The following is a 24,650-nucleotide window of genomic DNA, read 5'->3' on the forward strand; positions in this document are numbered from 1 at the left end:
TTTACGTCATCAGAAATTTGTTATTTTCAGTATTCAAACTCTTTCAATTGAGTAATAATATCAATAATTTGACCTATTTATCTTGCTTGTTTATTTTCTTTCATCATCTCATTTATTTCTCACTAAATTTTATTTACAACAAAAAACTTTGTCTTATGTCATGTTTTGCTGTTTTTTTTTCTCTTGTATGATTAACATGATTCTTTGATCTTTTCTGTTCTTTTTTTTCTTTTTTGAATAATCTATTTATAACTGACATGTAATATTTGTTATATAAAAATAAAAATTGAATCATCAACAATATTATAGTAGTACATTATCAACCATTGCTAAGTGAGACTTTGATGTTGTCATTTGAAAACAACTTGTGATCAGTCGGTAAAGTAAAACTGAACAGAGCTTTATCAAGAAAATTCAAAAAAGTTTAGCTTGATGTCCCAGCTAAACACGATTTATGTAAAAGTAAATTTGTGTCAATATAGTACATATAGATTAATGATATCAATGAAATTCAATAAAAAAAAAATATCGACTGGTAAAGTCATTGAATTTCATGGTTCAATAAAAATATAAATATTATACTGTACAGTTATTGTAATCGAAAAAATAAATAATGAAAAAACGCAAAGTGAGCAAAACATATAATCAGTTATTCTCATGTGTTGTATATACATATGCTGTAAAATGTTTGGCACATGCGCTTACAAAAGTAGAATAGTATCGAGCCAAGCAAGCAGGCACCTGGCAGCTTGCTCCTCGCCCGTTTATCGTGAGTTACTCACCGACAAGACAACGTGTAAATATATATTTTTTTTTTTTTGATTCAATAACACACACAGCTCGGTATCACAACTCGTGGGCACATACAGTTGCCAGTGCTGATCGTCGCGGCAGTGAATTTTTTTTTTTTTTTTTTTTTTTTGGCTACGACATTCAAACAACTACTCGTGAACGTCCCGAACGAGTGGACATATCACGGTTATGAAGATGATATTGCGAGTGTTATTGTGCCGCCGGTAATTCCGCAGTGGCCGGTAAGACAATTTTAAATATTTATTTATTATAAAAACACACACATATTATATTAAACATTTCCTCATTTGCAATCATTTTTCTATGAAAATTTTTATTTAATATGTTTATTTTTATTTGTAATAAAACATTCAACTCTTCGTTTTATTATTTATCTATTTTTTTTTTTTTTTCAAATTATTTCTTATCATTCAGCACTATTGTTTTCAATGTTTTTATATTCATAAATAAAATTAACATACAACGAAAATTGCAATTGTCGTCATTCAATTTGTTTCAACGTCTTGAACTTGTCAATTCACTTTTGTTAGTCACTCATCATGCACACTGTCTTCATATACATTTAGCAAGCCACTTTTAATAAATATTCAAGTCTCGTTGAAATTTTTATTATTTCATTTTTTTATTGATATTTTTTTTTTTTTTCTTTTTACATGTTTTTTGTGTGCTACTGCTTTAGGCTATAAATTTTATTTTTCCATATACTTTTCTTTTTTGTTTCAAAACATTTTTTTTTTTTTTATTATTTTATATTCTCTCTAGCGTTCATTGATTCTTTTTGTTCTCCCACTTTTTTTGTTGCAAAAAGAAATAAATAAATAAAAAATCAACGAATACCACAAGAGTGACCTGGGGAAAAAACTGAGGCAAGCTAAAACTCGCGCTCGTGCCATGACCCAGCAGCCACTACCATAATACACATTTATACATATATACACAATTTTATGTTCAATGTTTGCCTCGTCTTGTTTTTTAACGCCTGCTTTCATTAAACGCCCCCTCATTTGGTTTATCTCTTATAATACATATATATATGTATTTTTTCATTTCATCAAATCTCAATATTTTTCTTTGTAATTTAACTTTTACTATTATTATTTCTACTCATTTTAAATTCTTCAACACTATCTTTATTTCACTTACTAACCTATTTTTCTTTTTATCATATTTATTTTATTAGTTGTACTCGATTAAATTCAAGATCACATAAAATAATCATCACATCTGTTTATATATCGACATCTGTAAATATATAATAGATTATGTATATATATCTATTTCAGTCATGCGTAAAGCAATTTAATTGTATATGGTGAATAAAAATATAAACAAGTAAAATAGAAGGTCATGGTGCACTTATAAAATACATCATAATTTTAATTATAATATAGCTTTTTTTTTTTTCTTTCATATATTAATTAATTAAATGTACTTACTATTTATGCGAGGATCATTATAACTTATCACACACTGATGATAAATTCATTTAAAAAATGTGTTATACCAGAATTTTTTATACTGATAATAGTAACTTTGATGTTGACCCTTTTTGCATTTAACATAGACGACTTCAATCAACGGCTTTTATCATTTACTTTGATGATCATTATATAATTTAAAGTTCAAAGTCAATTTAATGTAAATTGATAAATATAATTATTTACATATTAATGCATCTATCGTAATATTTTATATACTTTATTAAATATTATAAATATTTATTCATTTATAATCCACAACTGATAAAGATTTAAATTTTTGAGTAAGCATAAATATATAAAGCTAAACTTAGAACAGAGTTACTGACCTGCGATATACTCATGATAAGTAATAATTTATTTATTTTTTTTTTAATTCTTTCTTTCTTTTTTTTTGTGGCATGAATTGTTTAAATGACGATAACCATCAATATATATAGATTTGCATGATGTGATTCTTATTTGGCACGAAATATTTAAGAATAAAAAAAAAAAACTTGAAACGATCATAAGGAAAAAAGAAAAAAATATTAAATTTTTTTTTTTTTGAATAATAGAGTAATAAAATATATATAAAGTATAAAAATAAATATAGTCTATAGACGAGACATGAATATAAAGAATATTTTCTGATCGATTTGTGTGTCATTGTACTCTTTGTATATATAAAAATAAAAAATAATAATTAATTTAATAAATTTACAGTTGGTTAAACTATCTTGTTATATCCATCAATTAATTAATTTACTAAATGTACAATTGATTATAGAATAAATAAAAAATAAAATTGATCATATGTCAGTTGTATTTCTTGTTATTCAGATGACAAAAGGCCTGTATTTTATCAGTCAAGTCACCTCTATCGATTCTACATGGTTTAAAGTCTCGATAAATTATCATGAGCCATGTGATCTTGTCAGACACTGTCACCCTTAATATATTTTATTTATATTTTATTTTTCGTCCTTTTTTTTTTTTTTTTTATTATCCCTCAACTGATTTTTTTTTTCTTTTATTTTTTTTTGACACTGGGTGCTTTATTCATGAAATATACGGAATAAATTTTTTTTTTTTCCTTTTTATTTCATGCTGTGCCTTTAATATACCAATTTAAAAATTTGATGATAATATGCTTTATCGGGGTCTATCAATTCTATCTGAACGAGTAATTGATAATCAATAATAACCAATTTTAGTATATATTCACTATCAAAGATTAACAGATTATTCAAGAAGCCTAAAATCAATGAGGGTATTTATACATACCTCCAAAAAATTTACATTAAGAAAACTCAAGAAAAGAAAAATAAAATTAAGAGAAAAAAATATAATAAATATTAATTTAAAATATTAAAAATAATAATGAAAAATAATAAAATTTAATATTAATTATGATATCAGTATTGTACAGTGTATGATTACATAAACAAACAAAACAACAGATATATTGATGTATGTATATTGTAGATATATTAATACACCTGTTACATTTTTTGTGTACTTTGCTTATGTCCATACTTGATGAGGATTTTGTTGTCAAAGTTAATTCAACTTGACAAACACACAGCAGTAGTGAATGGCTTATCCAACGATAAGCCCATAGATATGTGGATCTTAATTAAAGTGGATGCATTGTCTACTTGCTTTTGTCTTTTACGTCATCACATTATTCTTCCATCCCTTTTTTTTTATTTTTTTTTTTGTTTTTATATTTAGTTGACTCATTCTATTATATTTTTCAACAATAAAGTTTCTTAAAATTCATTATATCATGCTTCAAATAATTCAATGAATAGATACATTTTAGATGAAGATATAATAATTGTGATTACATGACAATTAAATATGACAATGATGATGATCAGAAAAAAGGATAGGCTTTTACTTTGTTAAACTATGTTTAGTAACACCCTATTTTTTTAATATTATATAACCTGGTGACTTTGATAGATTAATATTGTCTGAAAGTTTGACACTATATGGATTTTGTCTATGTATATTTGACATCACTTAATTTATATCATAAGTGAAACCTCGAGGCAATCATGATCAATCAATAGTCAAAAAAATAAATAAATAAATAATATATAATAAATTTATCAGGGGTTAATGATATTGAACTATGTACTAATGGATATGATTTTTTTTTTTTCAGGTGCAGATAAAATGATATATTCGAGACGAGATAGAACCTCTTAACATTGTGAGTTAATAGATTTTTATAATATTATTTTTTTAAATGATGAATTGAGTCAGAGAAAATTATACACTATAATTAATGTAAATAATGGAATTTAATACATTTTATTTTACTCGGCGAAATTTAAACAAATTTAATTTACACATTTTTTCAATATTTACAATACTTTTTATTTATTTAATTATTCAATTATTTACAGTATCTGACAGAAAAGAATTTATTTTTAAATTATTATTATTTTGTTTTGAATATAAATTGAAATTCGAAAACAAAATAATTAAAATCATTTTAAATGTAAAAACAAAATATGTTCTTGTATAGTTTTATTGAAAATAAAATTAATTACTGGATGAAAGTAATAATTGAATAATTGATTAATATAATAAATAAAATACAAATGAATAATATTGTAAATATTTAAAAGTTGAAAAAAAACTTTTTAAACTAGGTCAATATTAATTAATCATTCGAAACAAAATGTTTACAAATTAAATTTTTATTTTTCGTAAATATCATATGGTGTTATATCAATTATTCAAATTTTCATTTGTTAATAATATTATTGTGTAGATGAAAATTCCAAGTGACTATGTTACCACTGTGTAACTCAAAATTAACAATGTATTAATATTGTCCTTGTATTTAAATTACCATGTGAAAATTACGCCGAGTAATATTTCTATGTATAAATTGAAATATGTAAATAATGTGTTTATTTATTTTTGAATAATTTTCAACTGCGTTATTAACAATTGTGTATTTTTTTCGTATTTAAAAAAAGTAATTGTTAAATTGAACATAATATCTTGACGATATTATCTATGGTCATTAAGTTTATATATTTTATTTAACAGATATAACAATAATAAAAGTAAAAACAAAAAGGGAATAATAAATTAATACGGTATACTAAATTAATTTTATTTTGTTGTGACGCAAAAGTTTTGTAAATACAATTTGTGTAACAGTGATTTACTTGATAGTAGTAGAAATTTATTACTCAATTAAATTTAATCTTTGAGTTAATAAAATATTGACACTTATATAGACACAATTAATTGTTGTGTATTTTAATTTTCTGATGAAAATAATAATACAATTATTATTTATTATTTTTATATATATACGTGTGTGATCCCTTGGCATTTTCATTATTTTTTTTTCTTTTCTAATTAATAAAAAAAAACAAAAAAAGTAATAATAAAAAATATAGATATATAAATTTATCACGTGAAAAATAATGAGTTTTAATTTATGATAAAAGTCATTCAGTTTATTCATACTTTACTACCGTCATTATTATTTTTTCAAAGTCAAAATAAATATTAAAAAAAATTGTATACAAAAATGAAAATGAATATTGATTTTATATTATTTTTTTAATATTTTCCTTTTTGATAAGTTTAACTGGGGCATTTTTTAAAATTCAAATATATATTTTCGGTTTGTTAATTCGAGGACTGCAAATGTAGTAATATTTTTTTATAACTTATTTTATTTTTGTACATATGAGAGATATTAAAAGATAATGGGTGACAAAAAATAAAAATAAATAAATAATAAAGCCACCGTTATCCTTCAAATGTACTTACACAAACGACTGAATTTCAACAACTCATTTAATCTTTCATTTATTTTATTTTTATAACTCTTCAAAATAAATAATATATATTGATAATAACAAGTAGGATTTTCATTCCAATATATATTTTTTAATCTATTTATCCCCTTAAATTTGATTTGTTCTTTAAATTCATAAAATCGAAGGACTACAAAATGAAAAAAGTTTGACGTTGGATTTAAAAGTTGACAGTATCTGTGGAGAAAAAAAATGTCTGGAAGAAGCGATAAAAAAAAAAGCAACGAAATGGGATTGTGTGTATGAAAAAAAAAAAAAATAAGGGTGAAAAAAAACATAAAAATAGAGTCGTTTTAAAAATTCTTTAAAAAAAAAACAAGCAATTGTATGAGGAAAGAAGAAACCAAAAAAAAAGTAAAATAAAAAATCTTACAAAGAGATTTTATTTCAGTTGGATAAACGCAAAAGTGGTTAGAAGACAGGCGAATGGACTATTGAGTCAGACAAAACTTATATATACAAGAAAGGCATTCAATGTCAGTATAGTTGAGTTGAAAATATATATTGTTATCTTCAAACAAAATGTTTTCAAGCGGCGGGGAGGTTAACGGGTAGTTAGGCGCCAAGTGCGATCACGTTAAGGGATGAAGCTAGATATAGGGTTGTAAAATCGATCAATGGATAACGCAATGAAAATTGTATATGTTAACCAACACAACCCTCTACAATCTGAATGAGATAACAAAGTAATGGTTCAAGAATTTTGTACTCTCTTTGCATTAAAGTCTAAATCATTTTATTTTTATTTTGTCATATCAGCAGTTCTGGCCTTTCTCAACAACGTGGAATATTAAATTTTATTTTTATATATATATATATTTTTTTTCTTTACTTCCACTCTTGGTACCTCACTACTTTTCCCGACCCAAATATATCACTCAGAACTTTTTTTTCTTTTGCTTTTTGCTTTTATTTTTGTATATATACTCATGCCACTATTTCATAATCAATACACACGTGCAGCTGCAATTATAGTACATCATCTAACGAATATCATTTTTTTTTTAATTTTTTAATTAATTTTTGATATTGAATTTTTTTATTTTTCAGTTACACCAACAGACAGACTAGTCACAAATTGGCTTGCTGTAAAAAAGAAATATAATAAAAGAAAAATCAAAATAAATACCAATTTTTATCAATTTAAAATAATTATTATTAAAGAACAATTGGTGAAAAATAAAATTATTAAAAATGACAAAAAAATTCGAGTTCAATTGGCAAATTGAAGTGCCAGAGCCACTGCGCATTGGTGGTGTCTTCGATCGTTGGACCGAAGAAAAGGACACTGAGATTGAACTCAATTGTATGTTCAAGGTCGACGAATACGGATTCTTCATATATTGGCAAAGTGAAGGAAAGGTAAGAATTATAAAGAAAAAAGAAAAATAAAAAAAAAAAAAAACCCAAAGTAATAAAAATAAAAATTACCAAAGAAAATAAAAGTAAAATCTGAATAGTAGTAAAAAAAAAAAAAATCGTAAAAAGAAAAAAAACTAGTGACAATAAACTCAACTTTGACAATTTTATTTGTGTGGATTTACTTTTTTTATTTTTTACATTTTTTTATCATTGTTTTAATTTTATTTTTTTTTATATATATGTATATATTTGAAGATCAGAGAGAAGGCAACTACTCTGTCTTCATTTGTGAACCGTTATCACTCCAAGTTGACTATAGTGCTGATGTTGGATCTTCTTACATTTATCGAGATCTACAACCCTCCTAGAAAATTTCTTTTATTCTTCTATATCAATACACGTCTAGCATTGTTGACTGATCGATCGGAATATTTTCTTATATATATTTTTATTTTATTTTTTCTCAATTTTCTAATATTGTTTGCAGGATGGCGACGTCATTGAGCTATGTCAAGTGAGCGACATACGAGCAGGCGGAATTCCCAAGGTAATGGAAAAAAATAAAATATATAATCATAATAATAATAAGCTATTATTTTTTGTATTTTTTTTTGATTAAATATATAATTTTTTTATTTTTTATAATTAAATATTATGTCAAGATTTTTTGAATTAACAAAAAACATGAAAAAACTTTTATATAAATTTGTTAGTATATATATTAGCTAATTATGATTTGTGTCACAAACTGTCTACAGGATCCAAAATTATATGACAAACTTATTACAAAGCATGGAGAACAGTTGGATGACAAAAGCTTGACCATCTGCTCTGGGGTCGACTATACTAACATAAATTATCAGCACGTTGTCTGTCCTGATGTCAACACAGCTAAGGTAATTTTTTTTTTTTTTTTTTTTCTTCAAATTTATTTCAACACACAGTTAAATTGTACTTTTTTTTAGTTTGAAATTTACCTATTCAATAAACACCATTGATAACGTGACATGAGAATTGATTTTGTAATATATGAAAAAAAAAATGATGAAGAAATATTTTTTTTATTTATTTATTATTATTTTTTATCACACATTGAGTTTACCAAGACCGAGTTATGTACACATTATTGATTATCATCATTACTGGGGTTTTAAAAAATTTATTTTTCTTACAAGAGCATTAAAATTTACGATGGCACATAACCGAATTTGATATAACGCAGAATACAATATGTTCAATGTAGTTATGTACTGTTTAACATTGTAGAGATAAATAATTTACAAATTTTTAAAAACATCTAACTGATAATTTGATTTATTAGTATGTTTTTTTTGTTTTTTTTTTTTTCTCTTTTTATTCATATTGAATGTTTGTTTTTATTATTTAAATATTATTATGTATAAAATTATTTTTAAAATTTTTATGGATTTTAAAATTTATTTTTACATTTATTATGACTTTTCAACTTGTTTTTATTGATGATAGTTATTTATTTATTATTTTTTGTATTTTTTATATCTCTAGATATGGCTTGCGGGAATTCGTAAAATTACTCACAATGTTAAAGCCAATAATGTGTGTCCTCTGACATGTTTGAAAAAACAGTAAGTCTGAATATGAAATGAAAATAATTTTTTTTTTTTTAAATAAACAATAAATTTGAATAAGATGTAAATATGATCATAAAAATATATTTATTTTATGTATTTTTTTTTCATTTATTAAGCTGGATGAGATTGAGAATGTTGGTAGATCCAAATAAAAAAGTACCTGTGAAGGTCGTTGCAAGAACATTTGCATCTGGAAAAACGGAAAAGCTTGTGTACCAATGTTTATCTGACCTTGGCCTACCAAGTGGAAAGGTAAAAGATGATTGCATACACACAATATGTATCCAAGTGTTTTTTTACTATGTGTGAAAAACACTTGCTTTGAACAAAAAAAAAAAAAAAAAAACTAGTTATTTATTTACTTTTTTTATTTTGTTTTTTAAGACTACAAATATATAAATCGAAAAATCATGTATCATCGACTTTAACTGGAAGCAAAAAAACTTTAAATTTTTTATTTTTAGAATGACGTTATAGAACCGGATGATTTCACCTTCGATGCATTTTACGCCCTCTACCACAAAATTTGTCCAAGAAATGATATCGAAGAATTGTTTCAGTCAATGTTCGTATATTTTTTATATTTTATCTATAATATAGGTATATTTTACTTTTTTTTGTTTCTTTTTCTTTTTTTACTAACTCAATGATAAACTTATGTTTTTTAATAATATAATAAATATCTTTTTTTGGTAAAAAAAAAAAAAACTTTTTTTCATAACAGAACTCAAGGAAAAGCGGATACGATTAATCTTGAACAACTAATTACATTTTTGAATGAAAAACAGCGTGATCCAACACTAAATGAAATACTTTATCCTCTTTATGATGAAAAAAGAACGATGGAAATAATCAATGACTATGAGAAAAATGAAACAGCAAAAATTCAAAGTACGATAATAATGATATCATTTTTTTTTTTTTATAAAAAATTTTCATTATAAGAAAGAGAGAGAGAGATAAAAATAGATACACTTTGAAATTGAATCGTATATTTTAATATTGGATTTTACATATAGATCAAGTAGTTTATGTATAGTATTATTAGCAGGATGCAGGTAAATATCATTGACGTCATATATTAACTATTAACATATAAAAAAATTAAATTATATATGAATTTGTGAACTAGAAAATTAATTGCATTTGACATAGATATACATGTATATAATATGTGTATTAATATTTTGTATTGAAGATGCGTTGAGTTGGATTGTTGGGATGGTAAAGGTGAAGATGAAGAGCCAATTATAACACATGGTAAAGCAATGTGCACTGATATATTATTCAAGGATGTTATTTATGCTGTACGTGATACTGCATTTGTAACTAGTGATTTTCCAGTTATATTGAGTTTTGAAAATCATTGTAGTAAATCACAACAACAAAAATTAGCTAAATATTGTGATGAAATACTTGGTGATTTATTATTGAGGGAACCACTCAAAGATTATCCAGTGAGTTTAATTTTTATAATTTATTTTTTTTTTATTTCTTTATAATGCATTTTAATATGATAAAATTTTTATTGCAAGTATATCCAGTATGATTAATTAAAAGGATTTTTAACATAAAATCTATTATATGACATTAAACGTTTTCAACGTTTTTTTTTTTTTTTTTAAATATGATAGTGAGACTTTAATTAAATTAAGCCATCATTGATATTTTAAGAGTCATTAAAAGAACATTTTTCAAAAAATTGTAGCTAATAGATTCATTTATAATTAATTCAGTTGGAGCCTGGTGTACCACTTCCACCACCAAGTTTATTAAAAAGAAAAATTCTCATCAAGAACAAACGACTCAAACCGGAGGTTGAAAAACAAGAACTTGAACTTTTTAAACAAGGACAATTTGTCATTGAAGATGAGGTCAAAGAAGATGCAAGTGCTCCACCAGCAATTGCAGCTGTTGTTGAACAACAAAATTCGGTAAATTAAAAATTAATAATTTCAAATATAAAAATAGATAATTTTATGAAAAAAAAAATATAATAAAATTATAGGTAGACTCAGCGATTGTTGATGTTGTTGTTGCACAACAATCACAAAATCCTGGTGTTGGTGCAGCTGGTTTAGGTGATAGCTTGGAACTTGCTGCTGCTGTTATTCCATATACTGGTTCAACAACAAATGTACATCCATGGTTATCGTCAATGGTTAATTATGCACAGCCAATAAAATTTCAAGGATTTGATGTTGCCGAACGTAAATTAATCAATAATAATAAATTAATTTTATAATTTAATTATAATTTGTAATATTTATTTATCTATTTATATTTTAGAAAAAAATATACATCACAATATGTCGTCATTTGCTGAAAATACTGGCCTAAATCATTTGAAAACATCGGCAATTGAATTTGTCAATTATAATAAACGTCAAATGAGTAGAATTTATCCACGTGGTACTCGTGCTGATTCATCAAATTATATGCCACAAGTAATATTTACAATTTAATATAATACAATAGAAAAAAAAATAAATAAATAAAGAGTTAAAAATATATATGTTAAATTTTTTTATGATTGAATGATTATCTTGATTATAAATTGACCTTGTATTTTAGGTATTTTGGAACGCTGGTTGTCAAATGGTATCCTTGAATTTTCAAACGACCGATTTACCAATGCAATTGAACCAAGGAAAATTCGAATATAACGGATCATCTGGTTATTTGTTAAAGCCTGATTTTATGAGACGATCTGATCGAAGTTTCGATCCATTTGCTGAGAGTCCAGTTGATGGTGTTATTGCAACACAGTGCAGTGTCCAAGTGAGTGATGGAAAAAAAAAATAAAATTGATAATCAATTAAAAAGATTAATTAAAATAAATATCACATTGTGATTTTTAATTTTTCTATATTTTTTTTTTTTTCTTTTTAAGGTAATTGCTGGACAATTTTTATCAGATAAAAAAGTTGGAACTTATGTTGAAGTTGAAATGTATGGCCTACCAACAGATACAATAAGAAAAGAATTTCGTACAAGAGTAGTACCAGCAAATGGATTAAATCCAGTTTACAATGAAGAACCATTTTTATTTAGAAAAGTTGTATTACCAGATTTAGCAACATTACGTTTTGCTGTTTATGAAGAAAATGGGAATCGTTTATTAGGTCAAAGAATATGTCCAATATCTGGATTACAATCTGGCTATCGTCATATATCATTACGCACTGAGGCTAATTTTCCTATGTCATTGCCAATGTTATTTTGCAATATTGAAATTAAAATTTATGTACCAGATGGATTTCAAGGTAATCTATATGCAAATAACTAAAAAATAAATTATTCATATTTAAAAATTAAACATTATTCATAGGATTAAAAAATTATCATTTTAATTGTTATTACTATTTTTTTTTTATTAGAATTTATGGATGCACTAACAGCACCACGAGCTCACAGAAAATCTGAGATTACATCAACAGCTAAAATGAGAGGCCTGGGAATGGATGAAGGTGATAGCAGATTTTTTGCTGATACATCACAATCAAGACAGCATGAAGCTTCAAAGCCACGTGGTATGTGTAACTTGATGCTTTATATTAATAAAAAAATTAAAAAATAATATATTAAATATTCAATATTGCCAACAGAAATAATTGAATTTGAGCCAGTAACAGTTGAATCATTACGTCAAGAAAAAGGATATCAAAAATTAATAAGAAAACAACAAAAAGATTTAGAATCATTGAAAAAACGACAACAAAAAGAAAAAAATACCGTCCAAAAACAACAATGTGCAGCAATTGAAAAGTTAATCAAAGGAAAAAAGTGAGTATTATTATTGATATGATAAAAACCCAAAAAGAAAAACTTGACAATTGAATGTTTATTTTTGAAAAAAATAAATAAGGGAAATAATTGGTTTAATAATTAGCAATATTGTGAAATGTAAATTATCGAAAGTATATAGATGGTAACAGGGTCAATATTTAATTTTGTATTCAGTAAACGTTTTAAGTCCCCAAGACATTTCTTAATAAACCAGTATAATTAAACTTATTATAACAGTAAATGTTGGTTCTATTATGTAATGTTTTTTTTTTTCATATATATATTTAAAATCAATTAAATGGTGATTTAAAATAAATACTGAATAGAATAATAAATAAATAATTCATGTCAAGTCCCACCCTAATTTAAGTAAATTTTTTATAAAAAATTAGCAAAGCAGAATTATCGAGGGATCCAATCGTTCGTAGAGCTGTTGCTGAACAAACAACTCAATGGTCACAACTTGCTGAAAATCAAAGACGTGAAGAACGTGATTTAGTACGTACACATCTTGAAGAAAGACGTATACAATTACGTAAATTATGTATAACTGCACAGGCAACTCAAACAAAATGTCTTATTACAAGACATGAGAGAGAAATTAAAGAAATGAATGCAAGACAAGCAAGATTATCTGTTGAAAGTATGAGAGAAGTTATGAATGATAAATCACTTAAAACACGTCAAATTAAAGAGGGTAGACTGAGAGAAAAACAACAAAATAATACTAAAAAATTTATGGAAGAACGTAAAATATCACAAATGTTACAAAATCGTGAAAAAGAAAAATTAAAAATTATACATCAAGAACAACTTGAAGATTTACAAAAAGAAATGAATGGAGTAAGTAAATTATTTTAATTAGTTTAATTTATTTTTTTTCTATGATTTATAAATTCTTTTGTGTTTAAAACTAATTGGTATATTATTAAAATTTAATTGAATAAAAATATTTTCTTATAATTCATCAAATGTTTTAAAAGAAAAAAAAAAAAAAATGTATAATTATTTTCAAGGTATTGGAGATGCACAAGAATGAAGAAATTGAATACGAGTTGGGTCCAAAGAATGAGTTCTACGTGTGATCAATAAATGCCGAAGGTTAGCCATTAGTCACCCATCTAGATTTATAATAGCTTAAAGAAAGAAAATATAATAATAATGAATTTTAAAAAGTTATGAATCTTATTAAAGATTTTAATTTTTAATTTAACTATTGGAATTGGGAACAAGTTCGAGTCTTCGCGTTTGCTCAATCATTTCTCACGTATTGTTATTAAAAGATGCAAAATAAATTCCTCAACTATACGTGAGAACATGATTTATCGAAATGAAATTGAAATAAAAAAAAAAACAAACAAACAAAGTTGGGAAATGCTATAAAAAAAAAAAAAAAGTTAAACAAAGAATAAAAAAAAAAAAAATAGAATAAATAAAAATATTAAAAATATATATTATTCATGGTAAAAATGTATCGTATCTAGTTCCATCTTTCCTCGATATTTTTTTATACCACGTATAGTGTAGTGCGAGCGTGTAGACCGGGCAGTCAATAAATTAATAAATTAAGTAATTAAAAAACAAAAAAAAAAAAAAAAGTGATCTAGTCAACTTAGAATTAATGAAAAAAAAAAAAAAAATTAATAAATAAAAAAATGATATGAAAAAACGAGTAGACGATAGCTTCTCGTTTCTATAATGTTCTTACTTGAATTTGTAGATTCGAATACTGTTATTACATAATGAGTTTTATTGATTATAAATAAATAAATAAAAAAAAATGAGAGTTAAAAAACAAAATTAATAAATTAAAAATCTCTAATTAAAAAAAAAAAACAGATTATAAAAAGTAACGAAAAAAATATATATATAAAAAAAATTAAATAAATTAAATACAAAAGCAAAAATGTACTGTGCATAAGTTCGCAAATATTGTATGATCATTGTCAATTAATGATCAAAGCTGCGAGTGACAAGCATTGTACATCAAAACAAAAAAAAAAAATTGAATTTAGAAAATTATATAACAATGATGATATATTATTTTAAAATTATCTTGTTTATTGCTGAAAAAAAAAGAGAAATATATATAATAAAAAAAATTAATGAGAGTAGGTATCTCTCTTGAATGCTTTAATTAGAATATATTTTATTCATTTAATTTATTTTTTATTATACAATTGAGTAAATTTATATCCCCTGAGTAGAGTAAAAAAAATAATTTAAATAAAAAATGTATTTATTTTTAGTGATACTCATACTCCACTTGATGATCATAACTTTCATAATGTTCTGGATCATGAATATTAATATGATCAAAATCATTTTCACCATATGAATCTAAAACCAGATGTGTATTTATATATTTTTTTTTAATCTTGTGTTAATTTTTATTAATTGTATTATTTATTTTTAGTTTTTACCTTTTGTAATTAAAACATCATGTTCAATATGATTAAAAGTTTCTCCATCATCAACCTGAAGATTATTGGGTATTGGTACAGAATGATGATGTTGTACTTGAACATTTTGATAGCTCACAGCTCCATGTCCATGATGAACTCCATTTAAATGAGGATTTTGTGAGTGAATTGGGTGAGTTGGTATTGATCCACAATTATACACCATCACAACGACAAGACACAACTAGAATAATAGGTTTTTTTTTTATTTTTAAATACTATCCAACATATCAGGTATGTCATTTCACTCACAATAATGAAATTTGCCATATTTTTTTTTCAATTTTTAATATTGATTTTCTTTGTTAAGTTAAAAATTAAAAAAAAATATTTTTTTTTATTTAGAAGAGGAGTTGTTGTTGTTTATCCATATAACTAAAATAAACTGATGGTAAAATTGAGGTGCTGTTGGTTTTATACCCATTACATCTTGAATTAAATTACGAAATTCATGTGAATAGTAAAAACAACATTATGACAGGATGTTTATTATACGACGATGAAAAATCCATACGAGTATCATTTATTATTAAAAAAGAGAGTGGTGTGAGTATAAGAAACTTATTTTTTTTTTTTCTTGTTGACTTCAAACGTAAACCTTATACAATTTTGTAATAAAAAAAAAAATACATATACATCTTTATAATTATTATTTTCTTTGATTAGAATAAATTATTAATAAAGTAATTATTCAAGTTACATCATCAAAGTAAATCATCCAATTACTGACGTACAAATTTATTCATCACAATAATATACACTAGTATGAGAATCACATTAATCTATTGAACGAAAAAATAAAATAAAATCGTCTAACGTTATGCAAACGATCCCATTGTAAGTAAGTACAAATAAATAAATCAAATAAATCAAAGAAAACTTGTAAAATAGTAAATTTATCTGGAGCAATAAATTTTATTTCAACATTTTTATTTATTTATTTTTTTTTTTCTACCAAGCATTTGAGTTAAATAAATTCATCCTTGTTTTAGAAAAAAAATAACAAACAACATTTTACAATTCACAGGATAATTATTTTATTAAATAAAATAAAAAAACAAGATTATATACCGTGTACAAATAAGATGATAATACAAAATGAAAAAAAAATAAATAAATAACAATTACTTGTCGCATGGTTCAATATGTTCATGATGTTTGACAATTGGTGCAGTTGGTAAATAATGTAAATTTGGACGAATTGGAGCTTGATGAATAATTGGCTTGGCATAAGTTGGTTGTACATGAATTATTTGAGGTGATGATATACGTTGATGTATTGATTGATATGATATTTGATTATTTGTACATGGCTTGCAATCTTTTGGATGATCATCCTTATAAATAATTCCAGGATTATTAAAATTATTTGCTTGAGCAGAATGATAGTTAAGTGGTTTAATCCAATCCTTTTGTGTTGGTAAATACATTGGTACATGATAATTTGGTGCATATGCATGTTGTGTTTGTGGCATTTGCCAATAATTATTTTGTTCTTTAATCATTGGTTGTACTTGAATTGTTTCATGTTTATATTGTTGTTGATTATAGACAGGTATTGTTACTTGAGGCTTCATCCATTCTAATGATGGCTTTGGAATATATTCATTTGATGATTGATAAATATATTGTTTAAGTGGACTTTGTGCTGGTGGTCCATATACTGGCTTTGGTGGTCCATACACGGGCTTTGGTGGTCCATAAACTGGTGGTAAATATGGTGTTGGTAATTTTGGCATATCATAATGTTGATAATATGGTGTTGGACATGGTGGTGTTGTTGGTATAATACCATGATTTAAATATCTTTTAACTTTTGTTGTTTCAGGCATTGCTTGATTTTTTTCAGGCACTTTAACTGTTATTGATTCAACCAATGCTAGCCATACCAGGCTTAAAACCTTTTTTTTTTTTTATTATTTTTTTTTTTTTTATTAAACAATAAAAATGATAAAATATAAATAAATAAATATTTTTATATAAATTAAATCTATTTTTATCGACACTCTACTTACCAATCGTCTCATTTTTCTTGATTTATTGATGAGATATTTTTTTTAAAGTTAATAAAAATTTATTCTTTTTTTTTTTTAATTTCACTCACTATATCTCGAGTATCCTATTTTTGAATTTTCAGAAGAGTGTTGAAAAAGATACTGCTTCTATATCGTTCAATTCACTCGTTTTTATAAACTTATTTTTGTCTTGAGTAGGGTACTATTAGAGCAATCATTATTTTAACTTGTTCGGAATTCCCTTAAGAGGCGTAAAAACTTATGCAATTATCGGTTATTTCCTGAATAAATATCCTCCGGCTATCAAAATTACAAGGTATTGCATTTTGTACGTGCTAGGACAACCTAACTAGATCAAATACTTGGAATTTAAATTGAAAAAATATAAAATAATTTTTTACTTCATTTTTTATAAATAAATTAAGTAAAATAATAATAATAATAATCATAATCATAAATATCAAACGTGTGGGACTTGAATTTAAAAAAAAAAAAAATGTTTTAATTAAAATAATTGATTTTTAATTTTAAATTATATTAGTTGAAATATAAAATAAATATTTAATAACTTAATAATAATATTTTATTGATATATAAATAAATGTTCAAATTATTTCACAATATAAAAATATAATTTGAACTCAGTCGAAATTAATAAACAGCTTTTGGCTTAAATATTTTTACACAATAAATTTTTATGTTTTATAGATTATTGATTTTTCCAAGCGTCTTTATTCTGATGATGAAATACATGACGATAAACTGGTACAGGATATGGTTTCTATTAAAACAAATAAATTAAAAATAAAATTAATAAACATTTAAATAAAATAATTAAAATTAATATTTAAATGTAAATAATATACTCACTGGTATTGGCACAGGAAAATGTTTTTCAACTGTAACTGGATATGGTTTTTCAACAACAAAAGGTACCTTTAATTAAAAAATAAATTAATTATATTAAAAATAAATTTTTAACAAACGAAATATTATTATTAAAATGATTTTTTTAATACTTTTTTTTCAATGAAATATGGTTCAAGTTGTTCAGTTGGTACTTCTATACGTTTAACAACTTCATATGGAATTAAAACTGGAACAGGTACTTCATGTGTTTTAATTTCTTGTTGAGGTACCTGATGAGATTCTTGAAATGCATTTTTTTTATAACGTGATAAAATTGTTGCTGAATTTAAAGTATCATTTTTAGATGAATAATTTTCAGCTGTTACAATTGCAACAATTGATGCAATAATCTGCAAATAATTTAATAAATAATTTAAATTTGTTACAGGTAATTTTTTAAATAATTTATGTTTACATATTTATTGTGTACTTACAAATATTTTCATGTTGATAATAACGTTAAAATAAACTACTGTTAAATGGTCGTTGACTTTTCAAGATGGTACGTAATGATCAGGTTGATGTGATCTCAATGATGTCTACAAAGTCATGGTCATGTGTTTATATACCAAGCGCAACTTTCTCCCTTCTCTTCTATTACCTAGATGCGTTTAAATTGCCAGTATCGAGTACTCGTTAACCTGACCCCAAACCAGATTTTCATCTTATCAAAATTGTTCTATATTATTTTTTATTATTTGTTTTTATTTTTTTATAACGAGTGAAATTGCTCTCATTATAAATTTTATCAATACAATAAAAAATATCATTCATTTATATATATATTTTTTTTTTCCAGTTGACATTATTTTTCTCTATTAATGAGGAAATAAATTGATGAATATAAAACTGACAATAAGTCAGTCAACAATGATGATATTCAGAGTGACGGTACTTCAAACTTATGACCTAATTCTGAATTAAACAAGCCGCGTGTGCCTAAGGGTTACCAAGCTAGGTTTGAAGAAAGAAAAAAAAGAAAAAAATTAGGTCACGAATACATGAGTACCTCGTAAAAACATACGAGATTAAAAATAATTGCAACGTAAGAACGATTAATGATTAAAGCTGAACATATATATACGTTTTATTTTTATTTTTTATTATTGTTATAAAAAAATATTCGTTTTTTCTATAACGAAGAGCTGCAGCATTATCGATTCCAATCAATATCAGCAAAGCTTTCTACATTAATATAGGTATATTTTTTTTTTTTTTAGGTATTGAATATGAATATGATTAGTGACACCTGAAGCTACCGCTACTGTGATTTAATAAAAAAATGAAAGTGTAATTTTGAGTAAAAGTTACAAATTAACATCCATCAAGAGGACAATGAACTATCGATGGAAATTATCTTCAAAAGTGGAACTAATTTGTTTATTTTATAAATTGCTATAATAAAAAGATAATCATAAAAATAAAATTTATGTATATACTTTTTTTTTTTAATTTATTTTTATTGTTAAATCTATCAACGTTTTTATTATAAAAATTAATTTATATTTATTATTACAACAAGTATTTACTTATGAAGAAAAGAAATAACAAATTTATACATAAAATAATATTAAAAAAAAAGAAATTAATTTAATGATAACGATAAACATGTTTGTAAATTGGCACATGAACAATGTATGGTCTTGCAACAGGTACTTCAAACTTTTTATCAACATAAACAGGGTATGGTTTTTCAACAACAAATTCAACCTAAAAAAAAAAAACAAAATACAATTATTATGTTTGATTTATATTACAACTAGATATTAAATATGTTTAAATAAATTTTTTTTTTTTTTTACTTTTTTTTCTACAACATAAGGCTCGAATTTGTCATATGGAACTTCAACATTTTGTACAACTTCAACTGGAAAAGGTACAGGTATTTTAAGTGGATGACTATAAGGCTGTGGTATTGGAATTTTTATTTCTTTATCTTCTTTTACGGGCACTGGATGAGGAATCGGTATTGCTGAAAAAAAAAAAAAAACAAACCATAATTATTTAAGCATGGTTGAGACAATGGATTATAATTAAAAAATTTTATTTTCACTCACCATATTTTTTGTAAATTGGTACTTCAATTGGTTTTGTTTTTTCTTCATAAGTTGAATGAACTTGATGATTGTAATAATCACTTGCTACAACTGATGAAAAAGTTCCAACAATTCCAATAAATATCTGAAATAAAAGCTATATTTAAATAAATATTTTAACTTGAAAAAAAAAACGAACAAAAATTTTTACTAACAATGAAGCTCATGATGATGGATCGCTAGTCAAGATTGAAATGATAGTTGTGATAAAATACTTGCTTATATACTTGCGTAGTAAAAAAAATACTATCACCTTTCACTAAAACAATCAAAATCATATATAAAGTGCAAAATATTAATAAGGGCGTTTACCATGTGATTTATTTTTAAATAAAATTTAAAATAAAGATCTCAATGCTTCGACAATCTCTGTAGATTAGTTTTTTTATTTTCTTTTATCTTTTTTATTGCGTGATTATGTGGTACAAAAATAATTGTCAAATTACAGTTGATGAAGCGGAAGTCATACAGTTTTTTGCTAATAGATATATCTAAATTACCTGTGAATGTTATTTAGTAAAATAGCTATATTTATTTTCATGAAAGTAATCAGTATTTTTATAATAATATGTTGATTGTTTTTAAATTGTCTCATGAAAAAAATAAACAAATAAATAAACTCACTCGGTTTAAATATTATAACAATGGCAGAAAATTAAAAATGAATTTCAGACTTTTTTTTCTTCTATGAAATTCTTTAAAATAATTAATAATTTTTAACGTCAATAAATTTGAGACAAAAAAAAAAATACAATACTTGAAAAAGGAAGTCATTGATGAAGTTTTAATCGGTTCAAGTGAATGTTGAATAGAGAATGTCCAATAGCTTGAATCCTTTTATCCTTAATTTTTTGAATCAAGTTAAACAATTGAGATTAAACTTTCGCTTGCAAAGTGAATACAAAAAAAAAAAATTAATAATATCCTTACATTATTAGTTGAACTGATTTCTCATTAAATTAAAAATATATATATAAAAGAATGACACTTTCAAACAATTATACATGTTGGAAGAAATTGAATTCATTTTCAAATGTAATTTCCTTTTCAAATTTATTTTATACTACGTGTTATACATTTTTAAAAAAATAATTTTTTTAATAACCAGAAACTTGATTACAACATGTCTTGATCATTAAATTATTTTTAGAATAATTTTTTATATAAAAAATTAATTCAATAGCTTTTGTGAATGATAGTTTTGTATGTGGGTAGTTTTATTGGCACGTGTTTGATTACATTGACGGGTATATTTCTCTGAACTGTGTATGGAACATTTTTTACAATTGGAATTGGAATTATTTTTTCAATTGGTGTTGGTATTTTTTTTTCAACTTTATTGTAAACAGTTTTAATTATCTGAAATTAACAAAACATATTAATATATATTTTAAGTAATTTAAGAATTAATTTTGTATTTAACTAATTAATATTTACTTTGTAGGGAATTGGCTGAATGACAGGTACAAATATTGGATAAGGTTGAGCCACTGTTTTAACAATTGGATTTGTTATTTTAATTGGTACTTCCTCAACAAGTGGTTCACCTGTAAAAATGTAATTAAAAATTTTGTCTTTAATAAATCTTGTATCACATTGTTTATTTGTGGCTAATTAATATAATTTTTTTTTTTTTTTGCAGACAAAAGTGAAAGAAAAGATTGTCTCACCAATTTCCTCAACGACGGGAATAACTCTATCTTGATTTTTCTTGGGTATTTTAATTTTATAGTCCCATGGTACATTTGATATTTCTTTTAATCCAAAAGAAGCAACTGGCCAATTTTCTATCTCAATTTCATGCTCTGTAAGTTTATTTTAAATAAAAAATTTTATCAATAACATCAGTATTTCAAGATAAATAAAACGAAGAGTAAAAAAAATATTTTTTTAAACCTGAATGTTCTAGGGTGATTGCGGGTAAATGATGAGAATATTTCTCAAGGGAAATTTCACCCAAAGAAATACCATTTTCATGACTTTCAAAAACACTTCCGAAACAAATATCCACTATGAATAATAATTGTACAACCACCTTGAATATAAATTGAAGAATTGATATATAAAATAAACAGGTAAATATTTTTAAATAATATAAATAAATTTTTTTTACATACAATGTTTATTTGATTTTTCATCATTTCACTTTCAGACAAATATGACAACTCAAAAATTATATTTATGCACAGTATGTTTTCTATATATATATTATGTACCCCACTATTTTATTTATCAAAAACAGTATATGCATTCACTCTGTCAGAATATTAATAATTTCATAACACAACCCTTCTCAATTTATCAAATGTATTTCCGCCTTTCCTTCATATTCAAAATTTATATGAAAATTCATTTTTCGTGTTAAAAAAAATTTCAATTCAAGTTGGAATTATTACAAATAAAATCATTTGAACAATGTCTTTTTATTTAACAAATATTATTTTTATTATAAAAAACAAAAAATATAAAATATATAAAAACAGAACAATAAGTATAACAAAGATAATAAAATAATAAAAATATTTACAACATAAAAAGTTATAAAAAAACAAATAATTATATATATTTTTTGTAGATAAATCATTCATCCAAAAAAAAAAATTTCTTTTCTTTATAAAATCATTGATTATCTAATAATAAAATTGAGATAAGCTTACTTTCTAATCACTATGAGTTTTAGCATAATGATATATTGTTTTTGTGATGGGAATTTTGATAGGAAATGGTTTTTCAACTAAAAATGGTATATGACGTTCAACTTGATAAGGTATTGGTTTTTCAATAGCAACTGGTACTTGTTTTTCAATAGCATATGGTACTTTTCTTTCAACAGGTACTGATACAGTTTTAACAAGTGGATATGGATGAGGAATTAATATTGGATGAGCCACTGGATAGGGTTGTGATACACCAACAGCAACTGGATGTGGTATATTAATTCTAACTGGCTGAGCAACTGGTACACCTATGAAAAAAAAAAAAACAGGTAAAAAAATCTATAAATAATTAACAAAGACACTTGAAGATTGTCACAATAATTTCATTGAATCAAAATTTAAATATATATATCTCACCAATATTTTTATAAACTGGAACTACAACTGGTTTTGTAACTTGAACATGTTCAGACACGGGAATAGTATGAATATGATTGTCACTAGCTTGGCCACTCTCCAAATTTTGATTATTATTATCATATGAACCGTATGATGATGATGAATCATAATTATTGTAATCATTGGTGTTTCCATTATCAAGATTTGATGGCTCAAAGCCACCTTGATTATTATTTCCATAATCATTATTATATCCTTCCGGTGATGTTGCTTGAGTTGTCTGATCAGATCGTTCAATTTGACTCCATTGTGATGATGACGATGATGATGATGATGGCCAGGTAAATTGTCTTCCATTATTTGTAAATAAATACATGGTCAATGGTGATGCTGTTGTCCATTGGACACATGCCAATGACATCTAAATCAAAAAATATTAAATTAAATATAAATCAATAATTTTTATAATATATATATTTTATTTTTTATCAAACATACAAATCCATAAATAAATAAATTCATTATTATTTATTATCAACTTGGTTTATGTTAATCAAGGTCGAAGTCTACAATATGACTGTTTAATCTTCCGGTATTTCACGTCTTAATATAGCACCTTGCCTTTCACTGCCAACAAGTATAATCATTTTGTTCTTAACTCGTGCCTCAATTTGTTTTTGATATATCAAGGGTATGGCAAATAATCATCAAACACTCTATTAACCCAAGAATTATATTGACCACTTTGTAAAACCTATATCAATGTTGGACATTTTTATTTTGGCTTTAATAGGGTTTTTTTTTTTTCCTCTTTTTATTCCTCTCTCTTTTAGATTAAACATTTTTTTTTTTTAGACAGTAATTTTATAGCTGAGATTTTATGATGGATTAGTGTTTATCTGTAAATGTGTTTATCTGTTCATTATAAAAATCGATTTTTCGTAATGATAGTAATAATTCATTTATAAAATTTAATATCAGACAATTTGTTATTTGTATAGTGCAGCAATTATATAAATCTGTTTGATTTATCTTTTATATTTGTAAATTTGTCAAGCGTTAAATATTAATAATCATTACGAATAACATATTACTGACAATAAATTAACGCGTGACTTAAAGTTATTGTAACACGCTCACGCGCTCATTCAATGTGAAGAGAGCATGAAGAAAATTCACTTTAAAATTTACTTAAAAATTACTCATGTTTGCATCTCTTAT

At 24.4% G+C, this 24,650-nt stretch overlaps 6 protein-coding genes and 1 pseudogene across 7 annotated transcripts; 1 reads left to right on the forward strand and 6 right to left on the reverse strand.

Annotated features, from left to right (window-relative positions):
- On the forward strand, positions 1-14,225 carry LOC122854514 (annotated as a pseudogene).
- Positions 14,226-14,819: 594 nt separating this feature from the next.
- On the reverse strand, positions 14,820-16,233 carry LOC122854516. Its single transcript, XM_044155257.1, has 3 exons — positions 15,606-16,233; positions 15,315-15,537; positions 14,820-15,231 (listed from the first exon to the last, which is right to left on the reverse strand). The coding sequence occupies exons 1-3, from the start codon at positions 15,621-15,623 to the stop codon at positions 15,137-15,139; spliced, it is 336 nt and encodes a 111-aa protein (XP_044011192.1). The 5' UTR covers positions 15,624-16,233; the 3' UTR covers positions 14,820-15,136.
- Positions 16,234-16,356: 123 nt separating this feature from the next.
- On the reverse strand, positions 16,357-17,791 carry LOC122854517 (proline-rich extensin-like protein EPR1). The gene is made up of 2 exons (XM_044155258.1): positions 17,369-17,791; positions 16,357-17,254 (listed from the first exon to the last, which is right to left on the reverse strand). The coding sequence occupies exons 1-2, from the start codon at positions 17,378-17,380 to the stop codon at positions 16,478-16,480; spliced, it is 789 nt and encodes a 262-aa protein (XP_044011193.1). The 5' UTR covers positions 17,381-17,791; the 3' UTR covers positions 16,357-16,477.
- A 137-nt stretch (positions 17,792-17,928) lies between these two features.
- On the reverse strand, positions 17,929-18,847 carry LOC122854519. Its single transcript, XM_044155262.1, has 4 exons — positions 18,712-18,847; positions 18,388-18,627; positions 18,239-18,304; positions 17,929-18,149 (listed from the first exon to the last, which is right to left on the reverse strand). Exons 1-4 carry the CDS (start codon positions 18,721-18,723, stop codon positions 18,078-18,080), a joined length of 390 nt encoding a protein of 129 aa, XP_044011197.1. The 5' UTR covers positions 18,724-18,847; the 3' UTR covers positions 17,929-18,077.
- A 965-nt stretch (positions 18,848-19,812) lies between these two features.
- On the reverse strand, positions 19,813-20,615 carry LOC122854518. 2 transcript variants are annotated; one of them, XM_044155260.1, is made up of 4 exons: positions 20,529-20,615; positions 20,335-20,458; positions 20,080-20,249; positions 19,813-19,987 (listed from the first exon to the last, which is right to left on the reverse strand). In XM_044155260.1, the coding sequence occupies exons 1-4, from the start codon at positions 20,538-20,540 to the stop codon at positions 19,868-19,870; spliced, it is 426 nt and encodes a 141-aa protein (XP_044011195.1). In that variant the 5' UTR covers positions 20,541-20,615; the 3' UTR covers positions 19,813-19,867. The 2 variants fall into 2 exon arrangements, with proteins under 2 accessions (XP_044011195.1, XP_044011194.1); XM_044155259.1 differs by having other exon boundaries at positions 20,335-20,470; positions 20,529-20,549.
- An 829-nt stretch (positions 20,616-21,444) lies between these two features.
- LOC122854520 lies at positions 21,445-22,551 on the reverse strand. The gene is made up of 5 exons (XM_044155263.1): positions 22,491-22,551; positions 22,270-22,408; positions 22,044-22,178; positions 21,811-21,920; positions 21,445-21,732 (listed from the first exon to the last, which is right to left on the reverse strand). Exons 1-5 carry the CDS (start codon positions 22,512-22,514, stop codon positions 21,550-21,552), a joined length of 591 nt encoding a protein of 196 aa, XP_044011198.1. The 5' UTR covers positions 22,515-22,551; the 3' UTR covers positions 21,445-21,549.
- A 476-nt stretch (positions 22,552-23,027) lies between these two features.
- Positions 23,028-24,131, reverse strand: LOC122854521. The gene is made up of 3 exons (XM_044155264.1): positions 23,928-24,131; positions 23,448-23,850; positions 23,028-23,338 (listed from the first exon to the last, which is right to left on the reverse strand). The coding sequence occupies exons 1-3, from the start codon at positions 23,949-23,951 to the stop codon at positions 23,034-23,036; spliced, it is 732 nt and encodes a 243-aa protein (XP_044011199.1). The 5' UTR covers positions 23,952-24,131; the 3' UTR covers positions 23,028-23,033.
- Between the last annotated feature and the right edge of the window lie 519 nt (positions 24,132-24,650).

Source organism: Aphidius gifuensis, linkage group LG4 (assembly GCF_014905175.1).
Source record: "Aphidius gifuensis isolate YNYX2018 linkage group LG4, ASM1490517v1, whole genome shotgun sequence".
NCBI lineage: Eukaryota > Metazoa > Arthropoda > Insecta > Hymenoptera > Braconidae > Aphidius > Aphidius gifuensis.